Raw genomic sequence first — 18,847 nt, 5'->3', positions numbered from 1 at the left:
ATTTGCCATAGCTGTAAGGCAATAAAAAGATACCAGGGACATCCAGATAGGAAAGGAAGAAGTCAAGCTCTCACGATTTGTAGAGAATATGATACTACATTTAGAAAATCGTAAATACCCTACAGAAAAGCTAGAAACATGGGCTGGAGTAATAGTACAGTATTATTATATACAGTATAGTAATAGTAATAGTACAGGTAGGGCATTTGCCTTACATGTAGCTGACTTGGGCTCGATCCCCAGCATCCCATAGGGTCCCCCAAGCCCCAACAGGAGTAATTCCTGAGTGCAGAGCCAGGAGTAACCCCAAAGCACTGCTGGGTGTGACCCAAAAAGAAAAAAAATCTTAGAAACAGTAGATTTATGTGGTAAAGTGGCAGGTTACCAAATTAATATATAGAAGTCCGTGGCTTTCCTATATAAATAAAGGAGAGAGAGATTAAAGGAAAAAAAGAACAAAAAACAATCCTATTCACAATGTTCCTCGGCACCTGTATTGCAAACCACAATGCCTAAAAAGAGAGAGATGGACAGACAGAGACAGAGAGAGACAGAGAAAAAAGTGTCTGCCATCTAGGCAGGCTGGGGGGGGGGGGACCAGGGGGTTTTGGCGATGGACATGTACACTCGTGAATGTAAGGGTGTTGGAACATTGACTGGAACCCAATCATGAACAGCTTTGTAACTCTCTATCTCTTGGTGTTTCAACAACAAAAAAGTTGGGGGAAATATTTAGGCAAATAAAGAGAATGATAGAGCAAACTCCATATGACCTTCACCCACATGCAAGGACGATTAAGATGTTTGTCCCTTGTATACCATCTTGGCCTTGTTTGCACTTTAATTTAGTTACTGGAGGATCTTACTTTATCTTTTTTTGTTCTTGCTTTTGTTTTTAGGATCACTCCTGGCAGGGTTCAGGGGACCCTATCGGGTGTCAGGGATCGAACCCCGGTTGCCCATGTACAAGGCAAGTGCCCTGCCTGCCGTATCTGGGAGGATTTTATTTTATTTTTTTTATTTTTTATTTTATTTTATTTTTTTTGCTTTTTGGGTCACACCTGGAGACACTCAGGGGTTACTCCTGGCTCTGCACTCAGAAATTACTCCTGGCAGTGCTCAGGGGACCATATGGGATGCTGGGAATCGAACCTGGGTCGGCCGCGTACAAGGCAAGAGCCCTACCCACTGTGCTATCGCTCCAGCCCCATATCTGGGAGGATTTTAAAGCCGACCTTCGGACGTCTTGTCATTTCACCTGTTCATACTTCAGTGTGCGTCCGGGAACACAGGGGTGTTTTCTCATACAACCACAATACCGAAGTCCTGCTCTGCAAAATTAATAATTCCCCAATGCAATTTAATATCCTTATTTATCTTAAAACGTCATTCTGTTCTTGGTTATTTCCATTAGAAAGTGAGTTACGCATCTCATTTGATAGCTTGGTCTCACTCGTTTAACCTACAACAGTCTCTAATCTTGGCTCCTTTGGCAAAAGTGCCGGTGACTTGAAGACACCCTATCTGTTGCCCTGTTGAATGTCCCTCAATCCTGATTATTGTTTCCTCTTGTTGTGGTTTAACTGCCTCCTCTGGCTCAGGTATTTTCTGTAACTTAGGTGTTAAGTTTGGCATGACCAGTTAGATGCTGTTTCACTTACCCCATGGGAAGAGGATGCAAAAATGCTGTGAGGTGCTTCTCCCAGCCTGTGGTCCCGCCTTCGGGGAGTCTGGGATTGGAGGGTCGGGGGACCGTGGTTCCTACCCTTCGTGACCAGTTTCCCCGCCAGCCTTGCCCCAAGTGAGTTCATCACTAATTGTCAACTGCATCCTGAGCTATAAAATTTTTGTTTCGTCCCATCAATCTCTTCACATTTATTAGCCAAGTAAAGAGCATTCCCTGGATGCTGAGGACGGTACAGCAGGTAGGGCACTTGTCTTGCACATAGCCCACTGGGTTTGAGCCCCGGCATCTCATGTGGTTTGCCAAGTCCTGTCTGGAGTAATTCCTGAGTGCAGAGTCAGGAGTAAGCCCTGAGCGTTGCCAGGTGTGACACCACCACCCCCCGCACCCCACCCCTGCAAAAAAAAAAAAAAAGACAGTGATCTTTTTGTTTCATTTTGTTTTTTCTTCTCCTTCCAGGGAACACTGTGAACAAAATGCGTAAACATTCAGACTCAGAAGTGGCTTGTCTTGCCAAAGAAGTCTATACTGAGTGGAGAACTTTCATTGAACAACATTCAGATAAACCTTCCATTGAAGTCCGAAGTGATTCCAAAACTGAGACATTAAGGAAGAATGCCCAGAAACTACTGTCCGAGGCCCTGGAATTAGAGGTAACGTGTGTCCAGGGAGAGGGTGGTTCCACATAACCCTCATTCTCTTAAATAACCTTCATGTTTTCCTGATGAGTGCTCAGAGCCTCTGTGCTGTGCCTTTATTCTAACTGGTGTTTCTGCAAGAATTCTGATTTGCAAGCATCTGGGATGTAGAAATGTGTAGGTTGAAAGATGATGGAGAACGAGAATATGTGTTGAAACTAGCAGAGCTGGGTTCAAACCCTGGGTCATGGCCGGAGAGATCACTCAGTGGTTGAGCATGTGCTTTGCATGTGGGTGGCCCATCTTCAATCCCCAGCACCCCACATGGCCCCCCAAATACCTTCCAGGAATGACCCTCCGCACAGAGTCAGGAGTAGCCCCTCAGTACTGCAGGGTATTACCCCAGGGCAAAACAAAACGAGAGAAACCCTGGCTCCCGACTTATGCCACTGTCGTTAGACAGCTGCGTGGACTAGAGGCAACTAGACGCAAGTCCCTTTCCACTTCTGATATTGATTGTATTTACCCATAAAATGAGGATTTTCATTTCTGTATGAGGAATATAATTTCTAAGTGGGAATTTCACCTCAGGTTATGGGAGGCTGAACTAGACCATTATAAACAGGAATAATATAATGCCTGCTAACTGGAAGGCACTTGAGTGTTGCTTCCTTCCCACTTAACATTCTTTCCTATCAAAGCAAAAATTCTGGATTGGATTCTGTTATGGAATATCTGCGCTATTAAAGAGACTACTTCCCCAGTTTTTGGTCAACATTCATCTACCTTCTTTTTTTTTTTTTTTTTTTTTTGCTATTCGGGTCACACCTGGTGATGCTCAGGGGCTCTGCCCAGCTACATGCTCATGGGTCACCATGAAGTGCTGGGGGCCAAACCCCAGTCTCCTGCATATGAAACATGCAGTAGCATTTCGAATTATGTCCCTGTCCTAATCTTAAATTCTAAGGCATGAAGCCAATTGGCTAGAAATAGTACTAAGATTAGTATAGCCAAGAGTTCAGAGGATGCCAGTCATTGGAGGTATACATGCTGGAAAAATGTTTGCTCACCAGCAATAATATTAATATAATCATCGAATAATTTGTTGTTGGGTTTTGGACCACACCTGGCAATGCTCAGGGGTTTCTCTGACTCTGCACTCAGGAATCACTCCTGGCAGTGCTCAGGGGACCATATGGGATGCCGGGGATTGAACCCAGGTAGGCTGCATGCAAGCAAAGCCCTACCTGGTGTACTATCGCTCTGGACCCTCATCTGACAATGTTTACAGACCACTTACATACTGGAAAAATCGGACGTTTGATCTGTCTCTTTTTCTCAATTTACCCATGTCCTTGAGGAGTCATTTATTATTAACAAAATAAGCAATGATTCGGGGGTTGGAGAATGGAGAGGGTGCTTGCCTTACCTGTGGCCAACATGGGTTAGATGCCCAGCATCCCATATGGTCCACCGGCCCCCATAGGGAACTGGGAATAAGTCCTGAGCACTGCTGTGTGCTCAGGACCCCTGACTACCCCCGCCCCCCGATACCGCCCAGATAAGCAATTCAGAGATACGGTTTAAATGCTGAGTTTGTTACTTCATTCTCTGGAAAATGTTTCACCTTTCTATCTCAGTTAATCTGCCACAAACTAAAGGCAAGTAGACCTGGCACATTCTTTGTTTTTTCAAAACAAAGTTTTGGGTGTTTTTTAGGCCACACTTAGTGGAGAGCTTAGTCCTGGTTCTGTGCTCAGGGATCACTCCTGATGGGGCTTGGGGAACCATATGGGGTTTTGGGGATCGAACCCAGGTCAGGACGTGCAAGGTAACCAGTATATTCTCCCTCCAGCCCCTAAAGGTTTTGGTTTTTAAATACCAACTTATTTGACAGAACATGAGAAAAATAGAGAAAGAAAAAATGCGATCACCTCTGAACCTGTCACCCAGACATAATCTTGTTAACATTTTAGTGCATTTCCTTTTTGGTAAATTACTTTAGTTCTTTAAATTAATGCTGGGAAAGTTCTATTATCCCAGATTTATTAAGGACCAATTATATGCCAAATGTTCCATAAGACATTTTTATTGATTATTTAAATAAGATTGCAGAAAATTGGCATAATTATTGACATTTGTGTTGTCTCTTTAATCTTGATCAATATCCGTTAGTGTCATGGTATATATCCTTTTACATCTAATTTTATTTTTTCTTGCATTTAGTACTTTTAATGTGATAGTTTGCTGAATTGATATGCTGTAAATGAATATTAAACCCTTGGAAGAGAGAAAAAGAATGATAGTTGTAAGTTTTGTTTTCCAAAGTATTGATTAGCCCACAAGACTTTCTATTTGATACTTTAAATGAAGTTTATTTTTTAAAATATGCCAAAATTATTGCAGGAACATAGAGTGTGGGTATATAATATGTAGTTAATGTGGTGGTAAATACCAGTTCCCTATGGTATCTTTTTAAGTAAATGATAATAACGAAGCTATGCTTGTAAGGATTAATGAGCAGTTTTCCTGCTATATTAAACTCCATAATAATTATCCTTTTAGTTTATCCATTAATTATCCTTTAAATGGCACATGGAGTGGTAAAAGCACTCAAGTGTTACAAAGCAAAGTTAAAAAAGTGATACATTTGTTAGTGCCTTCCAACATAATTGGGGGGAAAAATCAGATTAAACATAGTCGAATGGTTTCGTTCCCAAAGAGTAAATTTAAAAAATTTAAAGTATGCATCTTACTGTCTTCCTTGGCACCCTGCCCCCACCAAAAAAAATCAATCTGTTTTCTGTGCATAAACACACTTGGTAGTATTTTTTTTTAATCAGTTTGATGTGTCAGAAAATATGAATGCAAACACATAGCGTTAACTCCTATCATCTGAAACCTTGTTATATTAGAGTGAATTTAGTGAGCCGTCAAATCCAGTATCTGGTCTTTGACAGTAACTCGCATTTAGTACATTCAAATCAGACATCAGATCTCCTTGACGTTCTTTATCAGTAAACTATTAGGTAAGTTATTGACCCAGCAACCGAAAAGGCTTTTGCAGTTTGATCTTAGCATGTGTTTCTGCAAATGTACTCATTATATTTTTATAGACCCTCCAAAAAAGTTTTTCTTATTATTTGTTTTGATTGCATCCTTTCGTTAATAAAAGCCACAGATGAAGAATGTACACACAGAACCCAAAGGTGCATCTCTTTACCACTCCACAGATCTTGCTTTCCAGATTCACGGACTGTCTCCTTGTTCTTGGAATAATGGGGCAGATGAATAAAACCCCATTGTTGAAGCCCAGGCTCCAATCCCCTTTACTTTCTCCCTTCCGGATCTTCTTTGTTCTTCAATGTCTTTTAGATCTTTCCTCATATGAACGTCCCCTGCGGTGTCATTCTCTTACTTCCCCTTCCTCATTATCCACTCTTCTTCCTACCTCACGGCCTGTGATCATTTTCCTATTATGTCATTAAAAAAAATGGACCTGATTCTCAAAGTGAGCCTGTATCATTAAGAGTTATGAAACACTGGCTGGTTGGCCCAGTTGGTTGTCAGATGGTGCTAATGAGATCCAGGTCAGGGGTACGTCCCCATATGGGACTGCTAGTTTTCCCTTTGTTTAATGGCCTCAGACTGCACCTCTGGCTTTGACCAGCTCTCTCATAAATGTATTCAGGTGGTCAAAAGGGAGTGTGGGTGGATAGGGACAAATCCTGTCTTACTGTTGGAAAACTCACACAAAGTTTGACTCCAGTGGCTCTTCAACTCAACAGATGTTTAGTGCCACCATTACTCGTGCCAGGGGAGAGTCCAGACATAAATGACTTACTTACATGCAGTCTCTTTCCTAAGGAAGCCCGGTACCCCCTGGATGGGAGAGACTGTGAATGACTAAGGAAACATGAGGCAGGAAGAAGTATTTCTGGAATAGAGGGGCAAGCGAAGCCGTGTCGATGCACAGGGTCGAGCAGTAAAATCTGAGTCTCATAGGGGCCTTGGCTTGACAACTTGACAATAGGAGTGTGTGTGTGTGTGTGTGTGTGTGTGTGTGTGTGTGTGTGTGAAGATAGTTTTTAGTCAAACGTATTTAGAAAGATGTGATGGGGAAGAGGGAGAGAGAGGTATGTGTTCCAGAGAACAGTTTTCTCTGGAGAATTAGGCAGGCAAAGAAGCATAGACACAAGCAAGCCAGAGCACCAACTTGAAGAGCCAGCCGCTGTGGCTTCGTTTTTTTTTTTATATAGTTTTTTGTATAGTTCTTTTTTTCTTCCTGGGTTGGTTTTTTTTTTTTTTTTGCATACATAAAAGTTAATCTGGGGGGCCAGAGCCATAGCACAGCGGGTAGGGCGTTTGCCTTGCACGCGGCCGACCCGGGTTCGATCCCTGGCATCCCATATGGTCCCCCAAGCAAAGCACCACCAGGATTAATTCCTGAGTGCAAAGCCAGGATTAACCCCTGAGCATCACTGGGTGTGACCCAAAAAGCAAAAAAAAAAAAAAAAAAAAGTTAATCTGGGCCTTGTCACAGAATACAACATGAGCTTTATAGTTCGTGTTTTAGCCACAGTGTATGTGTAGGATGGTATTGGAAGAGCAAGGAGGCACACACAGGGGAGATGGACATTGACTTAACAGATATTTCCTGAGCACTTACTATGTGCCAGCACGTATGCTCAGCATGGGGAATTTTTTACCCATATTTCTTTATTACCACTATTTTTGTATATTTTCAGCCCCTTCTCCCCTTCCTTACCATTGGTGTTGGAGTAGCTGCCACAGTGACGGGGGTTCCAGGGGCCTGGCTGTGATGCTCGCACATCCCTTTAGCTGTGGTGCTCTCAGGGGGTTGATTAGGAGATTGCAGTGCCCATACCCTCAGCTACAGTGCTCCCTGAGGCTTGCAGTCCTCTCATTGTGATGTTTGCCTGTGCTCACGGGAGCTGCACTTACAATTGGGGTGCCCGCTGGAGGCCCCTGCACTGCCCACCCATGTGCTTGCCAGAGGTCACACTTCCTGGCCATGGCTTTTGTATATCTTTCTTAGTAGAGGTGCTCACTAGGGGTCACACATCCCCCCTTTGTGATACTTACATGCATCTGATTATGGTACAACTAGAAATCACATGTGGTGCCAAGGGTCACAGATAGCAGAACAATCAGGTTCAAACAGCAACAGTACCGGGTAGTACTTGGTTTATGTGGGATACAGGGGATTTGAACTCATGACCATGTACTTTAAAGGCACAGCCATGTACTACAGTACTCTATACTTGAAACCTGTGTGATATTCCTTGAAGCCCCTGTCATGGGCAATATGCTATCAGCCCTAACGGGGTTCTCAGTTTTCTGAAATAGGTCAATAAATTCAGTACAGTAAAGTAGAAATTCTTTTTTTTTTTTTTAATGTAGGACTGCTGCTATTTATTCAGCCATTGATTAAACTGATGGAATTGGGCATGAACTCCACATTACTACTTTTTTATCTTTTTTTTTCTTTTTGGGTCACTCTGGCAATGCACAGGGGTTACTCCTGGCTCTGCACTCAGGAATTACTTCTGGCGATGCTCAGGGGACCATATGAGATGCTGGGAATCGAACCTGGGTCAGCTGCGTGCAAGGCAAACACCCTACCCACTGTGCTATGGCTCCAGCCCCTACTACTTTTTAAAATTGAATATCCAGGAGATAGACCATTACAAAACTGTTCATAATTGGGTTTCAGTCATACAGTGATCCAGCACCCATCCCTCCACCAGTGTACATTTCTCACCACCAATGCCCCCTATTTCCCTACCACCATCCCCAACACCTCCCCCAAACCTCCTTCTATGGCAGACACTTTCCTTCTTGGTCCCTCCCTCTCCTTTTCCTTTTGTGCATTATGGTTTGCAATACAGGTGCTAGGGAGAGGTCATGGTGCTTATTCAGGGCATTTGGTATTTTTATCGGGACAGTAAGGCTGGAGTAGCTTTTAAATTGGGTGGCAGCTCTGGGGTGTGGATGTGACTGTCAGGCTTCTGGAAGTAAAGGGATACGGGGGGAGGTAGCCCATCCCTACCCAAGGAAGTCTGGAGATTTCAGATTTCACAAAACCCGCATACCAGAATTTTCAGCAGCTTATGCCTTGGTGAGGTCTGTCCTGAGACCGTGGAGTCAGGCTTGGGGTATGGCGGTGATTTTGGATTGTGGAAGCAAGTGGCTTCCAGGCTGACCGCCCGCGCTGTGGCTTACCCTGGTCTATTCAGCCATACACAGTCTGAGGTTTATTGCAGATTCTGATCTCTTCCGAGATTAATACATGGGTCTCTGAAATAAGGCAAATAAATGAGCTTGTATAGCCTAGCCAAAGGACGTTTGTGGGTGTGGCTCCCACATACCTAACTTTTGACTGTTTAATTTCTTGGTGAACTTGGTCACAAGTTGCTGGGGTCCGGCCAAAGGCACAGCAGCAATTTTTGGATATCAGAAAGCCTGAAGGCACCATCAGGCTGCTGATGCACTCGCCCCACAGGTACAGGTTGACCTGCTGGCGGCACCACACCCCTAGTAAAATAGAAGTTCCGCACGTAAGGTGAACCCTTGAGAAGGCCTTGCTTCCCGTGATGGGAAGAGCCTCCCATCATTCCTGTCAGGGGTCCACACCCTGACAAACTCTGAGAGTGAATTGTGGCCCCTGCTGTCATAATGTGATTTGAAGTTGGGAGTGAGGGGGCTAGAGAGAGGCTTCTTTTAAATTAAAATAAATAAATAAAATAAAGAACTTCCCAGTGTGGCAGACATGGTCACTGCTAGTCACACCATTCCCCCCGGGAGTCCTTAACGAAGGTGGCCACGTGTGTATCATCTCCCCCGCCCGCAGCCATTCGTCCAGGCCTGGACAGCTAGCTGACCAGCACACACTCAACCCAGAGGGATGCGTAGATAAGGAAGCCAAAGGCGATCGCCCGGCTCTGAGCCGCCACGTGAACCAGAAAGCGCTAAAGCAGACAACAGTGGGAGTGCCGAGACAGGAGGAAGGTCGGCGGGCCCAGAGGACGCAGAGCTGTGGGGGTCACCGTCGAGAACAGGGGGGGCCAAGCCGCTAGAGCCTAGGGAAAGGCGGGTGTGAGAAGGAGACCAGGCAGCGTGTGAGAGACACAGAGCAAGGAGATGCCCCCAAGTCAGTCCCGGGGGCTCCCGAAGCTTTCTTCTTCCTCTTCCTCTTCCTCTTCCTCTTCACTTGGGAGTGGCCCACAGCGAGAAAACTGTCGCGTTTCCATGAGACTCTTCGTGGTGCCCAGTGAGCTTGTGACACACAGCCTGTTGCACACAAGACAAATTCTTGTCCCTCTGATTGACTTTTTCAGCCGGGGTGGGAGGCAGTTTGGGCCACATCCCACGGTGCAGCCACGGGCACCTGCTGGCTTCTGTGCTCAGCGTCCACTCCCAGCAGAGCTCGGGGGACCCACGTGTTGCTGGGGTTAAGCCCGAGCCGGCCGCGCGCTGGGCATGCCCCTCCACCCCAGCGCTGTCTCTCCAGCCTGGCGGTTTCAGGTCACTGAGCTTCTCCCCTTCTCGGGCCGGCCCTTGCTTGACAGGCGCCTGTGAGCGTAGTTCAGTGCCTGCCACCTCGTGCCGTCGCCCCCCTGGCAGGGCCTCTCGCGCACACCCCAGGCTCCCCCTGCGGCCGTGCAGTCTTCTCTGGCAACCTGGGAGCCAGGGAGCGAATGTTGCCTGCTCTGCGTCTCCGACACCTAGATCAGGCCACGCTCCGCGGGGACCTGGGGACTGTTTGCCGATGAAGTGGTGGCGAGGCCAGTTCCTCACACCCTGAGGCACTCTCCCGGTCCACGCTGCCCTTGGGGGAGGTGCCCAGGACCGGTTTTGCCCGCACCTCCTTTCCCCAGCAGCCACTTGCCCCCAAGGAACCCCGAGCATTCAGACAGCTTTCTTGCATGTCACACTAAGGGGATCCTTAGTGGGTCTGAGAGGGTTCCTGCTGTGGCCAGGGGCACCCAGTGCAAGAATGCCGGGCAGATGCCAGCTAGCCAGCCCCCTAACCTGCCAAAGGTCTCAGGGGCCGGGCAGCCTCAGGTCAGGGGCTAGCGGTGCCCCCCGCCCCTGCCTCGATGGCAGTGCAAGTCCAGGCCGAGAGCCAGGGTCTGTTTGGTCCAGCACAAGCCCAGGAGGCCATGGGTCACTGCCTCTCGGAGCCCTTACTGGCTCAGTTACCCCCGGCCCGTGTCTGGACCTGGATTTTCTCTCTTGGACTCCTCCTCTCAGTCCTGTTCTGCTCCTTGCTGGGTTTTCATTTTTGTTTTTCCTTCCAAGATATTGTTTTTTCTTAATTCATTGTGGTCTAACTTTAAGGTAGAGACATGTGATCAGGGTTAAAGAAACAGTTGGCTTTGCGTGTGGGAGGTCAGGGTCCAAGTCTGACACCTCCTGGTCACCTGAGTACCCCTGGAACAACCCCCAGCCCAGAGCTGGTGTGGTCCCCGCGCCCCGCAAGGTTGTAGCCCAACAGGGCATTTTATCAGCTGTCAAACAGCTTTAAGTTTGGGTGTCTTCTTTTGAAACAAGCCAGTCACCCCCAGGAAGGTGCACAAAGTGACTGGGCAGTGCAGGGAATTTGTCACAAGGGACACACCGGCTGCCCTGGCCAGAGCCTGCCAGTTCCCCTGGTCTCTGGTCACACGCCATTTCTGGGGCCCCTGGGCTGGAGCTCTGGGCCTGGCCCTCGTTGCTGCCTTTCCCGCACTAAGGCTGCGGAGAGCCCCTGCCCGTCCCTGCCCCCTGTGAGGTGTGCTCTGCAGTGCCCAGGACTGTGGCATCCACGCCCACTCTCTCTGCCTCTCACAGCCCAGCACGGAGCCTGGCGCCCGGAAGTGCTGGCAGACGCTGAATGGGCGGTGGCACAGGTCGGGAAGGCCTGAAGACAGAGAAATCTGTTCATGTTCTCTGTTTCTACGGTGGGGGGCCTCCCCAGCCTGGAGTCACTCTCCGTGATAACGGCCAGTCATGCGGGTCTGACGGTTCAGTTCTTGGCCCGGCAATGCCGTGGGAACCATACCCAGTGGTGCTTGGGGGCCACCAGGCTCTACCCAGCATTGCCATTGGGAGTAATTTGGTGCCAGGGATCAGACTCAGGGCCTCGACCCTGTCAGGAGTGTACTCCATCCCTTTGAGCTGTCTCCTTACCCCCTCATTTCCTTTTGGAGGGCCACACTGAGCAGGTCTCGGGGGCCACTTCCAGCTCTCTGCTTGAGGGTCATTCCTGGCTGTGCTTATGGGACCATGTGGTACCCAGGGAAGGAATTGTTCCCCATTGCAGGGGCGGGCCGTTGGGCCACACCCAGCAGTGCTCAGGGTTACTCCTGGCTCTACTCTCAGGAATTACTCCTGGTGGTGCTCAGGGGGCCATAGGGGATGCCGGGGATCCGGCACAAACCCGGGTCGCTGCATTCAAGGTAAGCGCCCAACTCACTGTACTGTCACTCCAGCCGGTTTCCCGTTTCTGAAGCACTCGGTTCTCGGCGAGACAGACAGGCAAAAGCCTGCATCCAGCATCACTCTGAAGAGAAGGACGGACACTGACCGCTCAGCGCACGTCTAGGGTTTGTGTTTCTGATGGTTTGTGGGGTTTGCTTTGCTCTGCTCTTTTTCACCTGAGCTTCGTCATACAGATCGTGGTATGTCTCCGTGGGCAAGGATGTCGCAGTGAAGCCAGTGCAGAGATGGAGCACGCGCAGCAGCTCCGGGGCTCAGGGGAGAGGAGTGGGAACTGGACTCGGGAAGAGAGCAGGGCCGGAGAGATGGCACAGCGGGCAAGGCATTGGCCTTGCAGGCAGCTGACCCACCTTCAGTCACCACCATTGTATGTGGTCCCGTGAGCCCTGTCAGGAGTGAGCCCGAGCACGGAGCCAGGAGTAAGCTCGGAGCACAGCTGGGTATGGCTCAGAAACCACAGAGAGAGACAGAACAGAGGGCGAGAGAGAGAGGAGAGACAGACAGACAGACAGACAAGAGGCCCCTGCCCAGCGGCCCAGCACGGCCCACAGCTCGGATGGACAGAGCCGCCGGCGTATTCTGCCTTGGTTACAGCTGGGACCTTGGGCGGGTTGGAGCCGGAGTTGGACCCTCCCGAGTGGCTCCTGGCGCTGTCCCCTGGCCTGCCCTCAGCTGAGCCCGCCAAGGCCTCTCCACTCAGCAAGATCTCAGAAGGTCGGGGCAGTTCGTGCTCTGAAAGGGAAGGAACCTGATGAGCTTCGGCATTGGGTACTTGAGGCTCAGTTCCTAGCTCTGTTGCCTGGCAGTGGCAAGACCGTTACCTTTGAACCTGTCTTCTCATCTATAGATGTTATAACATGAGATCGGGGGGGCTGTGAGCATGAAACGTGAAAAGTGATTTAGAAACTTCTCTAAACACATCCAGCCCCTGTGTTTCTGAAATGCTGCTAGAGGTGAAAAGGCCTTTCGGATCTCTCCCCCACCCCGCCCCTCTTTCCCCCCAAAGTATGAACTGTTTCCCTGATTTATTGTCCTTCCTCTTCGTTTCCTGGTTGGGAAAGGACAGGGTCCGGTCCCCGTTGCTTAGTTCAGACCAGTTTCCTGTTATAATGGCAAATATTACCACCCGGCAGGGGTTGTGAATGAGGTCCCTGTCACAAAGCACATGGCCTTGTTCCTTAATTGCCAGGGTGGAATTAATTTGCTCTTCCTGTTTCTCTTGTGACAGGAAGTAGATGTCCTTGAATTTCAGTTGATTAATGGAGGCCTCTGAGCAGAGTGCTCCAGCCTCTCTCGCTTTTCATCCTGATGCAATGCAAGGCTCTAATTTGATAATTTTGCTGTTTTTCAGATGGATCACCTACTGGTTGAAAATATTGAGCGGGAAACGTTTCATCTCTGCTCCCGCCTCATTAACGGGCCGTACCGGCGCACGGTGAGGGCCCTGGTCTTCACATTAAAGCACCGAGCTGAAATACGGGCCCAGGTGAAGAACGGCTCGCTGCCGGTCGGCACGTTTGTACAGACCCACAAAAAGTGACCCGACGCCGCTTCCAACCCGGGGCTGGGCACAAAGGGAAACGGGCCTCTCCATTCAAAGCCTTCTTTGAGCCGGGTGGTGGCCACTGCCGGCTGCGCGCGTTCTGCCCGGGTGCCTCTCCTGCCGCCGCCAACAGTGCAGCGGGACTCCCGGGCCTGCGGGAAAGGCGGGGTGGGCCGCGGGCCCCCCGCAGCCTCATCACAGGAGTGCCGGCTGTCCCGGGGAAGGCGCCCGCGCGGTGCTGTCACCCAGCCGGGGGAAAGGCTGACGGATGGCACAGTGAGCATGCCAAGGACACCTCTAAACTTCCCCCATGGCGGGCAGATGAAGCTGCCACTTTATTTCGCCACCCTGCAGGTAACTGAAACTCAATTACCGCGGCCGCTCCCTCGGTTCCATCCCCCTGAGTTTAGGCTGCGCCCGCGCCTCTCAGAACTCCCCGGTCTGTTCTCTTTGCTCTCCCCCAGGGGGGAGCCCGCCGAGCCAGCCGCTGCCCCTGCTCCCCAGAACCCACTTATCTGGATGCTTCAGCTCTGCCTGGAAGACCTTGGTGCAGGTACCCCGGCCCCCATGCTGGGCCTTCTAATGAGGATCTGGCCCGAAGCATCCCCACGCCTTGGGGTTCATTTGAATTATGCCGGCGCTCTGGGCCTCAGACTCAGCGGAAGGAGATGCATAATGTGCATGATGGAAATTTCCCCTGAAATAAATTGCTGGGAGAGGAAGGAAACACAGTCCTGTGTATTCTACACACCGTGCCTGGCGGAGGGACTGCTTTGTGTCGTTTTGTGAACGATACTTGCTTTTTAAAAGTGATGAGAATAAACAGGGACTCCCCCCCACTCCCCCCAAAAATATAATAATAAAATTAAATTAAAATTATAGTAATTTGTTTATGTTTCATGGCTTTTCATGGATAAAAGGTTTTGAATTGATAAGTTTAGACGGTGAAACTTAAGAAGAATAGACAAAAACATGAGGGGACTAGTAAGACCCAAGGACGTTTGCTTTGTTTTCGTTTCGTTTTGTTGGGGGTTTTTTGTTTGTTTTTTGTGTTTGGCCCATACCTTGCGTGCTTGGGTCGGCCACGTGCCAGGCAATGCCTTCCCTGCTGCTCTGTCTCCCGGGCCCCCAGGGAGACCAGACATGTTCGTGATCTAAGAAGAAGAAAGAGAGAGATCTAAAACCCACAGAGAGCGGAGGGGTCAGAAAGCAAGTGCCAGACCCACAGGGTAGGACGGGGGTGAAGTCACTTGCCCTGCGTGCAGCCTGGCACCGCAGGGGGCCCTGAGCTCAGAGCCAGGAGTAACCCCGAAAGAACTATGGGGTGTGTCCGACCCCCCCACCCCCCGACACAAGCACGGGCAGAAGGGAAGACATCGTCCGCCTCCTCAGTGTTAGATGCTTCTCCTAAGACCATGAATTAGCGTCTCTCTTGATCTGTGCATCGATTTTTTAAATTTTTAATCCTGTGTAATCCTCTTACCGCTCATATTTTCGTAGGTGGTACTGTTTCTGGTTTTAGATGACTTCACTGAGGCGGTCACTAGCCGTGTCCACATGCGCGAGCAGAAGCATCTCGTTCATTTTCCCCCCATAAGTGACTAAGATTAACATCAGAATAATATTGGTGAACTCAGCGTGTGCTCAGTCCCAGGGCAGACGTTTGGCTAATTGGTGGAGAGGCAGTGGCGGGAGGGGTGGGGGGTGGTACTGCACTACCGAGAGAAGAGGCCCACGTGACTCGGCCACAGAGGGCGAGTGGCAGGTGGACGGCCCCAGTCACGTGTGTGTGGATACCTGATTGATCTCAGCCAGTGTCCTGGCTGCAGGCAGACTCTGTGTGCTGCTGACACTAGAGTTCGTCACCGAGCCCTTCCCTGTCCCCCAAGTCTGAGACGCTCTCTTCCTGTCACTCTCTCAGTGGCCCAGTGGCCAGGCTACCAGCCCTTCCAACGAGGGGCTCGGGTAGGCGGGACTTCACCCAGCCTCGTCCGGGAACTTGACTTCTCGCGTGCATTTAGAATCTCTTGCACGTCCCTCAGACCACATCGGGCTCTCTCCTCTGGTGTCCGGATGAGTCTGGGTCGGGTTCCCCTGCCCCCTGTCTTCCCCTGTTCAAAATCACCTCAACAGGGGCTGGAGCGATAGCACAGCGGGTAGGGCCTTTGCCTTGCACGCGGCCGACCCGGGTTCGATTCCCAGAATTCCATATGGTCCCCTGAGCACCGCCAGGAGTAATTCCTGAGTGCAGAGCCAGGAGTAACCCCTGAGCATCACCGGGTGTGACCCAAAAAGCGAAAAAAAAAAATCACCTCAACAGCAGAAACAGAGGGATGGGATTGAGAATGTCGGTCCTCCTCGGCGTCTTCTTTTCTCTCTGTGGAACAAGGATTCCTCTCCCACCTTTCCCCGATGCCCTGCAGGACGTCCTGTACATGGTCCTGTGCATGGTCCTGTGGCTCTGCCCCAGAATTGCCATCCTAAGTCAGAAATCTCTCTGACCCCTATGGGTGTCCTCAGTGACCAGACACTTGTCCCATAGTGAGACCCACCGTCCAATCAGTGGGCGTCCAGGATGCTTCCTCCCCTCCTCCCTTCCCGTCTCCTGCGTAGCCAGAATGAGCCTTTGGAAATGTAAGACAGCCCGTATCTTTCCTCTGTTCTCAAAAGAGAAGGTCACTTCCCGTGGCTTCCATCTCACGGGGCACAGATCCCACCCCCTTACCATGTCCTCCGAGGCTGACACGACCCTGGTTCCTGGTCACCTCTGGGCCTCCTTTCCTGACTCGCTCACACCCCTGGTCCCTTGGCTGTTCTGCATGGCACCTGGGCAAGCACCTGCCTTGAGGACTTTGCACGAGTGCTGTTTTCCTTGGGTGCCCCCGGGTGCCATGTTCTCCGCATCAGGAGCTTTGTCCACTTGGCCCCTCTCTCCATTTCTCTCAGCCGCACCAGAAAGGTCTCGACTGGCTCTACTGGCGACCGTCAGTCACCCTCCCAGCGTTCCCCCACCAGCCACTCCCAGACGTTCCTCCCTGCTTCGGGCTGTGCCTCACGGGTATGAGGCCTGAGCTGATCCTGACCAAAAAAAATAAAAGTTTAAAATAATTGAATAAAGAAAAATAATTGAATAAATAAAAACTTTCTACCTAGCTTTCTTTCGAGTATTTCTCATCCCCGAAGCATTTATTTACTTCTTTGATGTCATCTCCTTGTGCTCTCTCTCTCTCTCTCTCTCTCTCTCTCTCAACTCAGGCTTCAGGAAAATCACCTAAACCTGGCACAAGCATCATTCTTTATTAGTGAGTGACTCGTGTGGGCACGCAGGCAAGGCCTTGTCCCTAACCAGCGGCTGCTTCCCAGAGGAAGTGGTGGTGTGTGCAGTCTTAAAGAGCAGAAGTTGGGGCTGGAGCGGTAGCACAGCGGGTAGGACGTTTGCCTTGCACGCAGCCAACCCAGGTTCGAATCCCAGCATCCCATGTGGTCCCCTGAGCACCGCCAGGAGTAATTCCTGAGTGCAGAGCCAGGAGTAACCCCTGTGCATTGCCGGGTGTGACACCAAAAAAAAAAAAAAAAAGCAGAAGTAGTTGTTAATTGGATGGTTGAGGGGTAAACCCCGCGGACAAAGCAGAAGTGTGCAGGGACCCAGAAGGCTGAGACATCGGGCAGGTGATGGGGATGGCCAAGTGGGGGTCAGAGGGAGAGCGTGGGAAGGGGCCAAAGCAGGAGGCTTGTCAACATGCAGTGAAGAATTTGGACGGGATCCAGGCCGGCCCGGCTTCGTTTCGCTGGACAGACTGTGTGACGGAGAAGCCGGGCAGGAGAGACTAAGCAGGAGGCTTCGTTTGTGCAGTTAAGGACTCTGTAAGCCTCCGAGCCCCGAGCAAGCTACAGACCATTCCCTCGCTAGCTGCGAGGCGTCAGTGGTGCTCCTTGGGAGCACGGTGATCGAGGTCCGCTGCGGGATCCAGGAAGCAGGCAGTGTTCTTCGTGGCTGTCTTCTCTGTGGTGCATGTGCAGAATGCCCATGCACGCTGATGGAACTGCTCTGAGGTGTGGGAAGGGAAGGAGGCACCACCGCCCTCCCCGGCCACTCGGCGGCCTCTCAGGTCTGGCCTTGTGGAAACCAAAGTCTCTGTTCACGAGAGAAGTTCCTAAGACCTGAGTTTCCTGCCAGGCTAGGGACCCTGCATGGGTCTGACTTCTGAATGTGTTTGGTTATAGTGGGATTTTGAGGAAGTCTAAATACTACTGGAGACCTGTCCTTTAGCTTATTGGCTGGGCTTGGTTTGGGGCCACATCTGGCAACGCTCAGAGTTACTCCTTGCTCTGCACTCAGGAATTACTCCTGGCACTGCTGTTTCAGGGACCGAATGGGATGCCGCGGATCAAATGCGGGTCCACTGCACGCAAGGCCCTCCCCACTGTACTATCTCTGGCCTCTTATTGGTTCTTTTCTTGTGGCGGCTCAATTGGAAGGCCCTGCCTTTAGGGGAGGGGCTGAGTATTTTTATTCTCTCAACACTCCGGCATTGTCCACCTCTGTCTATATGCAGGAGGCCTCCGAGGGGCGATGGAATTCCCAGCCTTCAGGGAGCCCTGACTGTGGTAGGAGACAGCCCCACTGAGGAACAATCAGAGCATGACATACTCCATTCGTATGGAAAATACGAGAAGGCTGAGGACAGCGATGGCAGTACAGCAGAGAGGGTGCTTGCCTTGCACACAGCCGGCCCGGGTTCGATTCCCAGCATCCCATATGGTTCCCCAAGCACCACTAGGAGTGATTCCTGACCACAGAGCCAGGAATAACCCCTAAGCACCACCAGGTGTGACCGCAACACACACACACACACACACACACACACACACACACACACACACACAGAAGTGTGACAAGGGGTTCTCCAGCACAGGAGTCTCCACTGAGATTTACTATTTGAATCAAGCCTCGAAAGACAGGTAGGTTTGGGGCAGTTTGTTTTTTTTATTCCACCCACTTCTTCTTTTCTTCACCGTTGTTATTGCTGCTGCAGTGACCAAAAGTTGTGTGTGTGTGCTCATGCGCACACACGCACGCACACGCACGCACACACATCTCTGTGGAACTCATATACTTTGAGCTGCAGTCCTCATGAGATTGTACCCCAGGTTGTAGACTCACGCACTCAGCTACAGTGCTCGCCAAAGTTCACATGCCTCTGAGTATGGTGTTTGTATGCGTGTCCACTGGGGATCACGCTTTTCACCAAGACTCATAAGTCATGGTTGTGGTGTTTACCAGGGCTCTCTGCACTACTCAGACATGGCCTTGCTGGGGCTCACACTTTCGCACTGTGGTGCTTGCCCTTCTTAGTCACAATGCACTCAGAAATTGCGTGTGGCCCCGGGGATTGCGGGCAGCAGTACTGTACATACACTCTGTATGTGGGGACATCGGAGATTTGAACTCGTGACCATATGTCACAGGCGTTCTAA

General features: G+C 50.3%; 1 protein-coding gene across 1 annotated transcript in view; it reads left to right on the top strand.

The window, feature by feature from the left end:
* TCEANC2 (transcription elongation factor A N-terminal and central domain containing 2) overlaps positions 1–16,533 on the top strand; it is a 54,745-nt gene extending 38,212 nt beyond the window's left edge. Inside the window, exons 4-5 of the mRNA XM_004607112.2 lie at positions 2,144–2,337; positions 13,178–16,533. Coding sequence (XP_004607169.1) covers positions 2,144–2,337; positions 13,178–13,366 — 383 coding nt within the window. The 3' untranslated portion in view covers positions 13,367–16,533. The remainder of the gene's footprint in view (positions 1–2,143; positions 2,338–13,177) is intronic.
* The last annotated feature ends 2,314 nt before the right edge of the window (positions 16,534–18,847 follow it).

The sequence above is a fragment of the Sorex araneus genome, chromosome 5 (genome assembly GCF_027595985.1).
Source record: "Sorex araneus isolate mSorAra2 chromosome 5, mSorAra2.pri, whole genome shotgun sequence".
NCBI classification, from domain to species: Eukaryota; Metazoa; Chordata; class Mammalia; order Eulipotyphla; family Soricidae; genus Sorex; species Sorex araneus.
This window is presented reverse-complemented; position numbering and strand designations above follow the sequence as displayed.